Source organism: Notamacropus eugenii, chromosome 1 (assembly GCF_028372415.1).
Source record: "Notamacropus eugenii isolate mMacEug1 chromosome 1, mMacEug1.pri_v2, whole genome shotgun sequence".
NCBI classification, from domain to species: domain Eukaryota; kingdom Metazoa; phylum Chordata; class Mammalia; order Diprotodontia; family Macropodidae; genus Notamacropus; species Notamacropus eugenii.
This window is the reverse complement of record NC_092872.1, coordinates 587,267,811-587,281,921: the sequence shown is the minus strand read 5'-3', so window position 1 is coordinate 587,281,921 and position 14,111 is coordinate 587,267,811. Positions and strand designations below refer to the sequence as shown.

General features: G+C 41.2%; 1 protein-coding gene across 1 annotated transcript in view; it reads right to left on the bottom strand.

Annotated features, from left to right (window-relative positions):
• The window catches only part of ISM1 (isthmin 1), a 98,370-nt gene extending 84,730 nt beyond the window's left edge, over positions 1-13,640 (bottom strand). The window contains exon 1 of the mRNA XM_072634472.1: positions 13,407-13,640. Within this exon, the coding sequence (XP_072490573.1) occupies positions 13,407-13,541 (135 nt within the window). The 5' untranslated portion in view covers positions 13,542-13,640. The remainder of the gene's footprint in view (positions 1-13,406) is intronic.
• Positions 13,641-14,111: the final 471 nt, after the last annotated feature.

The following is a 14,111-nucleotide window of genomic DNA, read 5'->3' as shown; positions in this document are numbered from 1 at the left end:
TTTGTCCTCACTATAAGAGATAGGTGTTGCTATTGCCCCCATTTTACAGTCCAGAAAACTGAGGCAGAGAGAAGTTATGTGACTTGCCTGAGGTCATATAGCTAGTAAGTATCTGGGACCAGATTTGAACTCAAGTCTCCCTGACTCCAGACACAGTGCCACGGTGTAGATGGCTGGGGCTGCAAATGTAAATAAGATACATGTGATTATAAGCTCCTTTCTTATTAAATTCAAAATATTAGGGAGGAAGGGAATGTGTCTTCTACTCACTACTTAGGGTCATACATACCTGTCTGAGGCAGGTTTAAACTCAGATATCCCCAATTCTAACTCCACCAAAGTTCACATTTATGGTAACATATTCTTTCCCTCAAGCGTGTGCCTGTATGCCTAAGAAATTGACTATTTCATAAACTTGAAGCATGTGACTGTCAAATGGTTAATTCTGTTTTATTCAATAAATAAATACCTACTGTGTACAAGTGTTTGATGGCAATCAACTGATCAAAGATCGGTTTGATTATGGTGAAAGGAACTGATCGTGAAGATGGCTGGGACTGTAAAGGCAGGTATGACACAGACCTCACATGATTGTTAGCTCCTTCCTATTAAACTGTAAGTGGTAGGAAGGAAGAAATGTGTTCTTCATTTTGTAGTCTCCCATAATGCCTCGCACAGTGCCTCACATAGGCTAGGAGTTCAGTAAATATTCACTGAATTGAACTCAACTGTCTTCAGGACTTTTTATATTTTGGCTTGTTTGTCAGATTACTAAAACACTTCCCTTATCTCATGGGAAGTGTATCTACTTACAAACACATAGCTATTTTCATTATTATACATATTGAGAACACCTAGGATTTTATCCAGAAATGTGTCTCCAAATTTATTTTGGTGTTTGTAAACTAATTCCAAATTGTTAGGCTATAAGGTGGTCTAGGTCTAGAAGATGGAGGTTCTGTTCCTAATCCTTTTCACTGGCAATGAAACAGGGCATAGACCAAAGGAAGGAGGATATATACCAAGAGTTAAAATCATCAATTAATAGAGAAGGATGGGGAAGAGGAGCAATAATTCTCAACGGGGATGGTTTTCTGGGCTAATATTTTGGTTAAACACCTTTCTCCTCCTAGCATATAAACAAGTACATAAGGAAATTAAATAACTAGAGAATTGAGCCCTGCAAGATTATTCAGATTTGGAAATTCCTTTGAGCTTCAGTTTTCATATTTTAAAAAGGATAACACTTGATAAATTAAAAGGCACTTGCACTTCGAATCATCCCAAGTCTTACTGAACCATACATTTAGAGCTGGACATGCCCTCAGAGACCTTAAGTCCAACTTCCTTATTTTACAGATAAGAGACCTGAGGTACAGAGAGGTTAAATAATTTGTCCAAGGTTACACAGCTCTTAATTGCCTGAGGCAGGATTTGAAAGCAAATCTTTCCAGTGTCAAGTTCACTGCCCTGTCCAGTACTTGGCTGACTCTTGCTATCTCCCTTCTCCATGAGATCTCTTCTTTCCAGGCTTAGCTTACATGTTACCTTCTCCATGAAGTCTTCACTGATTCCCAAATGCAAGTGTGTGTTCTCTCTTCAAGTTTTCCTGCAGTACTTTGTCTGGATCCCACTTTGTCTCTCCACTCTCTATTATAATCATCTCTACCCAGCATACCCTTCCTAGGAAATCATAAATTCCCGAGGGTAGAGACAATGTCAATTTCTTTGTTTTTGTACCCCCAATACCTTGAACAGTGTTTTATACATACAGGTGTTTAATCAGTTTGTTGACTTGAATTTCAATTGAAACAATGTTCTACTCTATAAAAGGTATATATATTGTCTCTGATCTATTTTTTTTTAATCTATAAAATGGGAATATTTGTGCCACTTATCAGACAATGGAGCTGTAAGGAAAATGCTTGGTAAATTACAAAATGTTATATGAATGTGAGCTGCTTTTATTACTAACTTTTCTCAAATACAAATACCTGATCAGATTTACATAGCACTTTCCCACTCTCACCCCTTTCAGGTAGATAGTAAGAGTTTTGTTGCAGATGAGAAAACTGAGGATTAGTCTATAAATTTTCATCCACCCTCTTTCTCTCCATTCATATGGCCACCAACCTACCTGAGACTTTCCTCACCCATCACCTGGACTATTATAATAGTCTCCTAATTGGTCTCCTTGCATCATTTCTATCCTCCCCTCATCCATTAAGCCGCCAAATTAATATTCCTAAAGAACGAGTTTAACCAAGTCACTTCTCCGTGTAGTGCTTTCTCTGGTTCTTTAATGCTTCTCCTATAAAATCCAAACTTCTGTTGAGCACTCAAAGCCCTTCATAGCTTTTCCCCTTCCTATCTTTCCAAAGGATTACATGTTGCTCTCCTTCAAAACTCTGTGGTCCAGCCAAGCTGACTCATTTGTAGTTTCTGACATCTGCTAGTTCATTTTACATCTCCATGCATTCTCCTAGGCTGTCTCCCAATGCCTAAAATGCATTCACTTCTTTCTTTTCTCCTCTTGGAATATCTAACTTCCTTCAAAGCTTGGCTCAGAGTGTCACTTCCCTCACCAGACCTTTTGTTATCCACCTAGTTGCTAGTTAACTCCTCCAAATTACTTTGTTATCTACTTCTCTGGGTACATGTTGCAATCTCTTCCAGTCAACTGAAAACTCCTACAGACTGAGGGACTCTCTGCATCTCCATTTTATGAACAGTAACTGAAATATAGTAGAAGCTTACAACTTCCTGTTGCATTGAATTAGATGATATGAAGTAGATCTGATCTGTAGGCTGAAGTCATACAGCTAAAAAGAGTTAGGAGCAGGACTTGAATGAAGTTCTTCTTACTCTAAGTCTCATATCCCTTCTATCATACTGTGAGAAACTATAAAATAATCTGTTGTCATCACAGATATTTCTTACACAAGCCATTCCCATTGAAAGAGGGTGGAAAAATATCTAAAACTATGTTAAACTATGCTCCATTGTTGTGCTCACTATAGCTGCTTTTCAATGTTGTACCTCAATGTAGGGCACAGTGGATAGAGTATCAGGTATGGAGTCAGGAAGACTCATCTTCCTCAGTTCAAATCTGGCCTCAGATACTTACTAGCCAGATGACCTTGGGCAAGTCACTTAACCCTATGTGCCTCAGTTCCTCATCTATAAAATGAGCTGGAGAAGGAAATGGCAAACCGTTCCAGTATCTCTGCCAAGAAAACCCCAAATGGAGTCATGAAGAGTTATATAAGATTGAAAAACAAGAACCACAACACCTCAATGTAGCTGATACAATGGGCTGGTCACAGGCAGTCATTTTTTACAAAGTATATTAAGAGAGTAGAACTGTTATATTCTCTAAAGACCAATAATATCCTTTTCTTCAGGGGTGGTATTGCCTGCCTGCTGCAGCATAGATAATAAGGGTTAGGAACACTAGAGAGAGTACTATGGAAGTTGGTTTAGGGTAACAGAATGCATGGAAGGGAATATGCCAGAAGTGTCTCCAAGATCAGGAAGAAGTAGTTAACACTGTTAGCTTGTTTTTCCTTCTTGCCAGTTCACAAATGACACACACAAGTCTGTGTCTGGGGAGTTGATGCTGTGCTATATTTGTCAAGGAACCCTGGGCTGTCTCTTTCTGCAAATAGCAAATGTTCCCACTCATAGTTGGGGACTCCCCACCACTACCCATCCTGTCAACCCAAAACAACTGACCACATTTCAGTTTCTCCAAAGATAAATGACTCGTCACCTCCTAAAATGGGACTATATTAAGATTCCCCAAATTGCAGGTGTCACCCCTGACACTTGAAATTTGGGAATTCTCTTTATAACAGTCCTGGTAGAGATTATGACATCCCACCTCAGATATAGCCTGAAGGACCTTTCCACCCAAATCACACTAATTTCACCCTAGTTACTAGCAACCTACAATTCTAACATAAAGCTTTGGATGAACCATCAGGGACTGAGTTGAAACTCTGCCAAATGTCTCTATCCCCAGAACTTTCTCTATAATTCCACAACTCTTGTAGTTCTAGAAGCACCACTATCATCAAGTATCTTCCTTCACACATAAAGATAAATAGAATCACCCAACATTATTAGGGTATGTTGCAATGGGGATAATCCCACCACATTTATCATCTTTTGGTAGGTATTTCAAAAAACAACTGGTCAGTTTAAGTTAGAAGCAGGTTGTGGAAAGTAATAAAGGGAATCATTAGGATCACACTCCAACCTCTTGAATTAATAGGTATCATGGTAAAAATGGATCCATTTTATCCCATATATGTTCACTCTTATTTATAGAGTAGTTACAGAAAAAGGATAAGACTGAAATATAATGAGAAGAGAAATAAAAATTGGTGGTCTTAAATGGACGAATCTCCCTGTCTTGCCCTTTCTCTGTATGCAAAATAAGTTTAGGACTTCTAAACTTTCACCCTTTTCCCTCCCCCAAACAAGCCCATGTCTTTTAGGAGATTCAGTATAGTAAAGGTAAATAAGAAGAAAAGCATCCTTGGCTCTCACTGGAAGAGAGAATTTTAATATCATCCTTTTCTATATATAGCATTCAAACTCTGACCAAGGCCTTGTAAAAGAAAGATCTCTCCTCAAGGAAAGAGCGAAATAATGAAACCACAAAGATGATCAAAGGGTTGTAAAGTAAGCCTACTGGTTATTTTTTTAATCTATAAAATGGGAAGATTTGTACTACGTATATAACAATGATTTTGTGAAAAGAACTGGGAGAAGGTAGAAGGGTTTTTTATGATTTTCAGGTAGTGCATAAGGAAAGTCTTCAAGAGAGGCTAATATTCTGTTTCCTCCCACCTCCCATTGCAGACAGAAAAAAGACCCAAAATTACTTTAATTTATAACATAAAGTATTTAAGTTAGATGTTTAAGAAAAAAACATTTTTGTCAAGGATAGTTGTTGAAAACATTGGGCATGAAATCAGAAGTGATAAAGGTTATATTTATGAGCTATAATACTAAGATTTCTTTTAGCTTCCAAACTAAAACAATTCAACTTAGAAATTAAATTGTTTCACTAAACTTGGGAAAACTTGAATGCACTTAAGAAATCTTGGTTAAACTGAAGTTCTGTGAAAAATCAGGGAGGAGGGAGTTCCCTGGAATGTTGTGGCAAATCAAGCCATAGACATTGTCCATATTGTACTTGTCACTGGTGACTGTACACACCCATACCCTTGACAAGCTGGGTGGAAAAAGATTAAAAAACATGACAATGTGGTATATTCTTGCAAGAAGAAACAAATAGATTCCCACTTTTAGCTTAGGAGCAGAGTGAAACTTGTTTATTTCCTTTTTGAAGTGTCCTGTCATAGAGGATGTAGGACCTTTAAATTTTCCAAGGCAGTTTGTAAAACAAGCAGGTTGTTAAAGGGTTGCTAAGGAGAAAAGGGAGACGGTTCCTCCACAGCTGGGGAGCAGAGTGAGAAAAATAGGTACTTGAGATTGGGGTTTCAATACTTCTTAGGCAGGACAGTCTTTTGTTTTCCTAGTTTGAAAAGAGGGAGAAGAGCAGCTCTTAGAGCAGGAAGCCAAAAAGATAGACATGAAAATACCACCTTTTTCTCATCCTCCCTGGAAGTTTTTTCCACATGTTATCGGAGAAATGGAGAAAATGGAAAAGAAGAGATTTTGGACTTGGAGAATAGCTAGGGGGATTTTAATGATGACCAAGTCCTAAGACTGGGAATTTGAGTATAAAAAAGGTGGAAGGGGCTTTTTCCACAAAATTTTAAGCAAGTGAATGAAAGAAATTTATACTTTCTTATGAAAACCAAGTAACTGGGATTATTTTTTAATTTATTTTTAGATTACAACATTCATTTCCACAAAATTTTACGCTCCAATTTTTCTCCCCATTTCTTTCCTTCCCCCACCGCATAACACCTTACATTCTGATTACCCTTTCCCTCAATGTGCTCTCCCTTCTATCACACCCCATCCTTCCCTTATCCTCATCTCTTCTCTTTTCTTGTGGGGCAAGACAGATTTCTATAATCCATTACCTGTATTTCTTATTTCCCAGTTATATGCAATAGCAATTCTCAACATTTGTTTCTAATACTTTGGATTCCAAATTCTCTCCTTTCCTCCCTCCCCACCCATCCTCACTGAAAAGGCAAGCAATTCAATACAGGCCATATATGTGTCATTTTGCAAAAGACTTCCATAATAGTCATGTTGTGTAAGACTAACTATATTGCCCTCCATCCTACCCTGTCCCCCCTTTATTCTATTCTCTCATTTGATCTTGTCCCTCCCCAAAAGTATTTACTTGTAGTTACTCCCTTTTCCCATTTGCCCTCCCTTCTATCATCTCTCTCACCCCACTTGTCCCCTTCTCCCCTTCTTTCCTGTAGGGTAAGATAGATTTTCATACCAAATTTAGTGAGCATGTTATTCCCTCCTTAAGCCCTATGTGAAGAGAGTAAGCTTCACTTTTCCTCCTCACCTCTTCCCTTTTCTCCTTCATTGAAAAAGATTTTTCTTAACTCTTTTATGAATGATAATTTGCCCCATTTCATTTCTCCCTTTCTCCTCCCAATATATTCCTGTTACCCCTTAATTTTATTTTTTTATAGATATCATCCCTTCTGATTCAACTCAACTTGTGCTCTGTCTATATGTATGTGTGTATGTGTGTGTGTGTGTGTGTGTATAATCCCTCCACTTACCCAAATACTGAGAAAAATACTGAGAAAAGTCTCAAGAGTTACAGATGTTATCTTTCCATGTAAGAATGTAAACAGTTCAGCTTTAGAAAGTCCTTTACGATTTCTCTTTCCTGTTTATCCTTTCACACTTCTCTTGATTCTTGTGTTTGAAAGTCAAACTTTCTCTTCAGTTCTGGTCTTTTCATCAAGAATGCTTGAAAATCCTCTACATCACTGAACGACCATTTTTTCCCTTGAAGTATTATACTCAGTTTTGCTAGGTAGGTGATTCTTGGTTTTAATCCCAGTTCCTTTGACTTCTGGAATATCCTATTCCAAGCCCTTTGATCCCTCAGTGTAGAAGATGCTAGATCTTGTGTTATCCTGATTGCATTTCCATAATACTCAAATTGTTTCTTTCTAGCTGCTTGCAATATTTTCTCCTTAATCTGGGAACTCTGAAATTTGGCCACAATGTTCCTAGGAGTTTCTCTTTTTGGATCTCTTTCAGGAGGTGATTGGTAGATTCTTTAAATATTTATTTTGCCCTCTGGTTCTAGAATATCAGGGCAGTTTTCCTTGATAATTTCATGGAAGATAATGTCTGGCTCTTTTCTTGGTCATGACTTTCAGGTAGTTCCATAATTTTTAAATTGTCTCTCCTGGATCTATTTTCCAGTCAGTTGTTTTTCCAATTATATATTTCACATTATCTTCTATTTTTTCATTCTTTTGGTTTTGTTTTGTAATTTCTTGATTTATCATAAAGTCATTAGCTTCCCTCAGCTCCACTCTCATTTTTAAAGAATTATTTTCTTCAGTGAGCTTTTTAATCTCCTTTTCCATTTGGCTAAGAACATTCTACTTTTTAAAGCCGTCTTCTCCTCATTGGCTTTTTGGATCTCTTTTTCCAGTTGAGTAAGCTTATTTTTAAAGATGTTATTTTTTTCAGCATATTTTTGGCTCTCCTTTAGCAAGCTGTTGACTCACTTTGCAAGCTCTTCCATGGCCTCAGCCGACTGCATATTCCTTTTGGAGGTATTGGATGCAGAAACCTTGATTTCCTCTGATAATATGCATTGTTCTTCCTCATCCAAAAGGATGAAAGGAAATACCTGTTCACCAAGAAAGTAACCTTCTATGGTCTTATTTTTTTCCCCTTTTTGGGCATTTTCCCAGCCAATTACTTGACTTCTGAGTCTTTTGTCAAGGGTCCTAGTGCTCCTCCTCCCTGCAGGACAGTACTCAGGGCTGAGATTCAGATCAGCTGCTCAATTTCCCCAGGGGCTTTAGGCCAAGTACTTCACAGATGGATGTAACTGCTACTGCCACTGCAGTCACCTGGGCCTGTCCTGGGGGGAAACGCTGCTCCCCTCTCGCCCAGTTGGGAAAGCCCTCTTACTGACCTTCAAAGCTTTCTTTGGATCTTGTGGGTTAAGGGGTTAAGGGATCTGAGATCCTCCCTGCTGGGGATTCTGCCCAGGAGGACTGTTCTGGTCCTGTTCCACCCACTGCTGCAGCGCCAGGGCTGTGCTCTGCTCTGCTCAGTGTCCTGTGGAATAGACCTTTCCTGTCAGCCTTCCAGGTTACCTTTGGCTGGAAATCTCTTTCACTCTGTTGTTCTGTGGCTTCTGCTGGTCTAGAATTTGTTGAGAGTCATTTTTTACAGGTATTTTATGGGCAGTGGGGGAAGAACTAGAGTATGTGCGTCTTTCTACCCTGCCATCTTGGCTCCGCCCCCCTGGAATTATTTTTTAAAGGAAAAGGCTAAGGAGTGACATTGCAAAGGTAAAGAGCTTTAACTATTACTCTAAAAAGGATTTCTGTACTGACTTTTCTTTAAAAAATGTTTGCTCAAGTTTAGTTCATTTATAAATGTGAATCAAGTTGACCAGGAAGGTACCACCTGGAATCTTGGTGATGGGCTCTCCAGTGAGAGTACACCTGAGGAAAAAAAACTCGAACCAAAAACTGAACACCCCCCCCCCCCCCCACTATATTGTTCCAAGTGCTTAAAGTACAACAACAACAACAACCACGACAACAACATCAGTAGCTTTTAGCTTTTGACAGTGAACTTAACCTTTTAGCTCTAGGTCAAAAGGTCAAAATATCTTTTAAAGGTGGGGCAAAGATTTTTTTAATGGGGCAAAATAACCTCATAGGGTCATCATTATAGACACATAAAGAGATTTTTACACACACACACACACACGCAGAGAGAAGCACAGAGACAAGACAGAAAGATACAGAGAGAGCTGGAAAGGATCTCAGAAACTATTTAGTCCAACGTCCTCATTTTTAAATGATGAAATTAAGTCCCAGGGAGATTAAGAGTCTTGACCAAGGTCATATAAGTAGCAAGTATTGGAGGAGGAAGGAAATATTACAGATCTACTCCAGAATGCATTAAGTCTTCCAATATACAGCCAGCCAATACACATTTATTAAGCACCTTCTAGGAGCCCTAAACACAAGGAATAGAAAGAAAAGTTAGACAGTCCCTGCCCTGAAGGAGCTCACAGTACAATGGGGAAGGCAATATATAAACAACCATGTACAAAGAAGCTAGACACAGGATTAAAAAATCGTAGCTATGCAGTGTGTATACATGTTCTTATTACTCTTAGTACTCATGACTCCTATTATCCAAAGTCCAATTTTCTTTTCTCAGTATAGGTCACTAAGAATGATTGTTTTTTTAAAAGGTGAATGGTTAATGGGATTAATGTTCCTTGCCTTGTGTCAAAGGTAGAAAAATGACCAGATTTAACATCTTACAACACTGGAATACAAGAACATTTCAGATGACACAAAAACAAACTAAGCAACTGTATAAATAATCTTGACTACTGTTAGATCAGTTGCAAGTCTCAATAGCCAAAAACAACAGACCTTATATAGAAGTATGCTTTGGAAGTGATGGCTAATTTACTGCCATTTATGTAAACAGAAATTTTTTTGGTATAGTTCTTTCTAGCTTCTACTTTCATAATTTTGTTTTCATTTTTTTTAAAACAGTGAAAACAAAAAAAATGTAGACATATGCTTTCTAGCTTGCCATTATGTAGGATTTTTAATCAAGTTTAAGAGAGAATTCACTGAGCCTACCTCTCTAGGAATAATTGACATTATTTTATTAATAACGGATAAGAATCTGAAATAATAAAAATACAAAGTACAAACTTCTGTTTGACATTTAAAGACTTATAAAATTTGGCTTTAAGCTATCTGTAGACTGATTTCACCACTGACTGATAGTAACATCCTTCATATTTCCTGTACTCCAGCCAAACTGGTCTATTTGCAGTTCCTGGTTCCTAACATTCCATCTTGTGCCCCCAAAGCCTTTGTATAAGCTATCCTCTATGATTAGAATATCCTCCCCTCACCTCTACCTCCTGGAATTCCTAGCTTTATTAAAAGCTCAGCTCAAGTTCCACTTCCTATAGGAAGCCTTTCCTGATCCCACTATTATTAAGTGTTCTTCCTTCCCATTCCCCATTTACTTTAACTATGTGTATGCATATTATGTATGTATGTATATATGTGTGTATGTATGTATATGTGTGTATGTATGTATGCATGTATCTGTCTATCTATCTTGCTATGTACATATTGTCCTCCCCTAACCCTTGTGCTCCCAGCAGAATGTATGCTCTTTGAGAGAACAGGGACAGTTTTACTTTTGACTTTGTCTATCCATTGCCCACAAGTGCCTAGTATATAGAAAGTATGTAACATGCTGCTTTTTTTTGGCTTTAATAAGGGCAAATCTCCCTCTACTTAACAAATACTGCTTTTTGTGGTTGTTATAAGGACAAGTCTCCCTCCAGTTAGATTTTAAAATACACCTGTTACTTCAGAATTAAATTTTTCTTTATCCTGTCTGTTGCTATAAAAGCAACAAATAAATTCCTTTATTTATTTAGGTCAGGATCCCTCCGTGTGACCTGACTATTCTTCATGCCTTTGTAGAGTAAGATAATCAAGTAAATTGCTTTAATATCATTTCAGTCAGGAAGAATATAAAACTTTTATAACAAAGGACAAAACCACGGGAAATATGAACAAAGCTGTTAAACTCATCATGTTGCTTAGGAGAAGTCTTTGTATTTAGCACACAACATAATAAAACATAGTTATAATATTTCTCAAAAGATTCAATGTATTGGTTCCAGCAATCCCTTTGTATCCAAGATATTCAGGAAAGCATGCCTCCGAAATCCCCTATCTCTTTTACCCTTTACTGTAGCACTTTAATTCCCACTCCCACCCTCCCACCCACCCCCTTGAAGAATAACATCCACACTGCACCCCCCCTTCCCATTTCCTCAGCTGTTTCTCTCATTATGTTACTGGCCTGTCAGAGAAGGCAAACTCAAGGTTATTCTAATGATAGCAAACACCTCATAAAGAAACCTGCCAAATCTACTTTTCCACAGAATATCATTTTTATGGCTTTTCATGAGTCTATGAGGAAAGAAAGCATCATGTAGAAAATATGATTACCAGAAATCTTGAAGATATTAAAAACTGTTCCAATAATGTTAAACTAATAGACATATTTCAGCCTATAAGTCTGCCTACATTATGTTCACACCCACCTTACCAGGATTGTGTGAAGAGCAAATGTGGTCAAATCCTTGAAAAACCTTAAAGTACTTTATAAATGTCAGCTATTATTGATGTCATTATCCTAGATTTTGCTACATGGATTGTGATGTCAGGTGAACTGATAGTGAACAGTGAAACTGTTGACCACAATGAAAAGATAATAGAGTAAAAGAAGTCATCAAAATTTCAGAAATGCCTAAATCCCAAAGGGCTTTTAGGTTTCAATTATTAAAAAAAAAAAAAAAACTTTTCTAATTTTCAGGATAATTGTACAGTACTGACAATCATTAAGTTATCTTTACTGATCATTCTCCCCTTAAAAAATTTCTTTTTCTACATAAAGACATTAAAGCTGCTTTTAGAAGAGAGCAGGTTAAAGGTGCAGTCAAGATTCCTCCCATCTGAATAATATTTAATCTTAACTATCCCCAAGTGACCTGAGAGCTGGAAGCCAGAAACGATCTGTAGGGTTAGCCCTGGACAACTGAAAAGAGGAAGGCCTAAGAGAAATGGCCAGTGGCTTCTTGGTCATTATTGCATGTCTTTCCATCCAGGGCTCTGATTTGTCAAGTGTTAAAAACTAGCCAGGAAAAAAGTAAGTGCTTATCGGAATTATAAGAGCAGGAAGGAGGGGGGAAAAGTCAAGTTGAGTCAGAAAGTCTTGACATGTGCAATCACTTAGTTTGAAACAGGAACTTGCATTCATTCCATTCAATACCACCCTCCCAAACCCATTCTTTCCCCATGTAACACTCCCCCCAATCCCCATCGTTGTCAGGGGAGGAAGAAAGTTCAAATTAATGCAACTACTGGGAAGGTGACGCTCTGGAAAAAGTAATTTATTTAGATCAAAGAGAGTCCCAGAGGATGAATCTGACCCTAGAAGCTCAGGCTCTGATAAGACATGGACGACAGGTGCTTCCCAGCTTCCTTACCTCCAACATTGACTTTCTCAGTCTTTCCTCCCATCAGAAAAATGGGAAAATGTGGACCTTGCACGTATCCAGGGCAATTAGAGGGGGGAGACAGGGAGGAGGCACTGAATTTAGAGTCAAGAGGACCTAAATTGCCATTCTGAGATTGTTACCTGTGTGACCTGGGCAAATCACTCTCCCCACCTTAGTTTCCACATCTGTAACACGAGAAGTTTAGCTAGATAATCTTTAAAGTCCCCTCCAGTTCTGAAGTCTAAATATTTCCTTCAGAACCAATCACTTTCACCAAGTGGCCAGTTTCCCCAAGTCTGGCATCCAAACCGAGTGGAAAGCCACAGGCAGTGCCGGCACTTGCAGACCGAGTCGTGAAGTTCTCGATCGCACTGAGTTCTTAGATTGGCAGTTGCGTTCTTTGCTGGCGCCCAAGTATCCAAGAGAGCCACTGGGTCGTGTCATACTTTCGGCTCACCCTGCCCAGGTTTGGAATCCATCTCACCCCACCCCCCAATTAAAGTAGTCTTCTCCCTCTCTCTTGCATTTCCTCTAGGCCTGAGAACCTAGGATCGATGAAACCCCTAAGCCGTGTATTATCCAATTCTTGTTTCCACTGTCCATTAAGCCCTTCTCCTCCCGGGTCTGATCAGTGGCTCACGCTGCCCCTCTCCCTCTCCGTTCCAATGCCGCCTCCCTTAACGGTCTCACCTAGCACGTTTGCCCTCATCCACAGCCTGGAATCTCTCCCCACTGACTTCTAGGGTTCGGGGCGCTCAACTCTGTCCATTTCACTCCACAAATCTAGTCGGGGTAACGTTGCGTCCTACCTCCCAGCACAGGTCCTCCTCCAGCCCACCGCAGCCCAATGGTCCCGCTCACCTAGGCCAGACTCAACTTCCCTAGGGGTAACTTCATCCCTCTCCCCAAGCGCACGAGGCACCTAGTCCAGCTCAGCCCCCTAAGAACCCGCAATCCCCACCCCAGGCCATTCTGTCGGACCTCAGCCGCCAACTCCTAGAGCATCCTGTTCTCGGTGCAGCGTTCCTCCTCCACTAGGGCTGGCGCTCCTCTGCATCCTCCTCCCCTCTCCCCATCCCCAGGCCCCAGCACTTGGCCGGGGTGGGGGGCCGGCCTGGGACTCACTCACCTGCAGCTGTCCCTGGCTGGAGTTGCTGGGGGCTGCGTCCGGCCCGTCCGCGCCGTTACCCCGCAGGACGGTGATGTGCAAGGTGAGCAGCAGAAGTCCCAGAAGCAGCAGCAGCTCCGCAGCCAGTCGGACCATCCTCTTCAGCCGAGCGGCTTTAGGACCCCGCGGGGCGGGCGGTGGCAGAGGCGGCGGCGGCGGGGGCGGAGGAGGTGGCGGGGGTGGAGCCGGAGCCGGGGCCGGGGCCGAGGCTGCTCCGGGGGCTACTGCGGCCGCCGCCGCTGCTGCTACCGCCGCCTCCTCCGCCGCCGCCAGCGCCGCCCCCGCGGGACCCCCTAGCTCCGGATCCGCCGCGCTAGCAGAGGCGCAGGCGGTGGCGGGCGAAGCCGGGGCTGGGGAGGAGGAGGACGGGGAGGAGGAGCAGGAGGAGCCGCCGCCGCCGCCGCCACACCACGGCGGAGCCACTGCGGGGCAGGGGGCGTCCAAGCCGGCGGAGAAAACCCCGGCGCTGCCCGACGGGGACGGGGAAGGGGGCGGGGAGCTGGACACGGTGGCCACCCTGCGGCCAGCAGGCTGCGGAGGCGACTTTGCAGAAGCACTGGAGACCCCGAGTCCACATGGGCCCTGCGAGGGTGGCAGCGGCTGCAGCAGTGGCAGGGAGAGGAGGAGGGAGAGGAGGAGGAGGAGGGCTTCAGCAACTAGTTACCT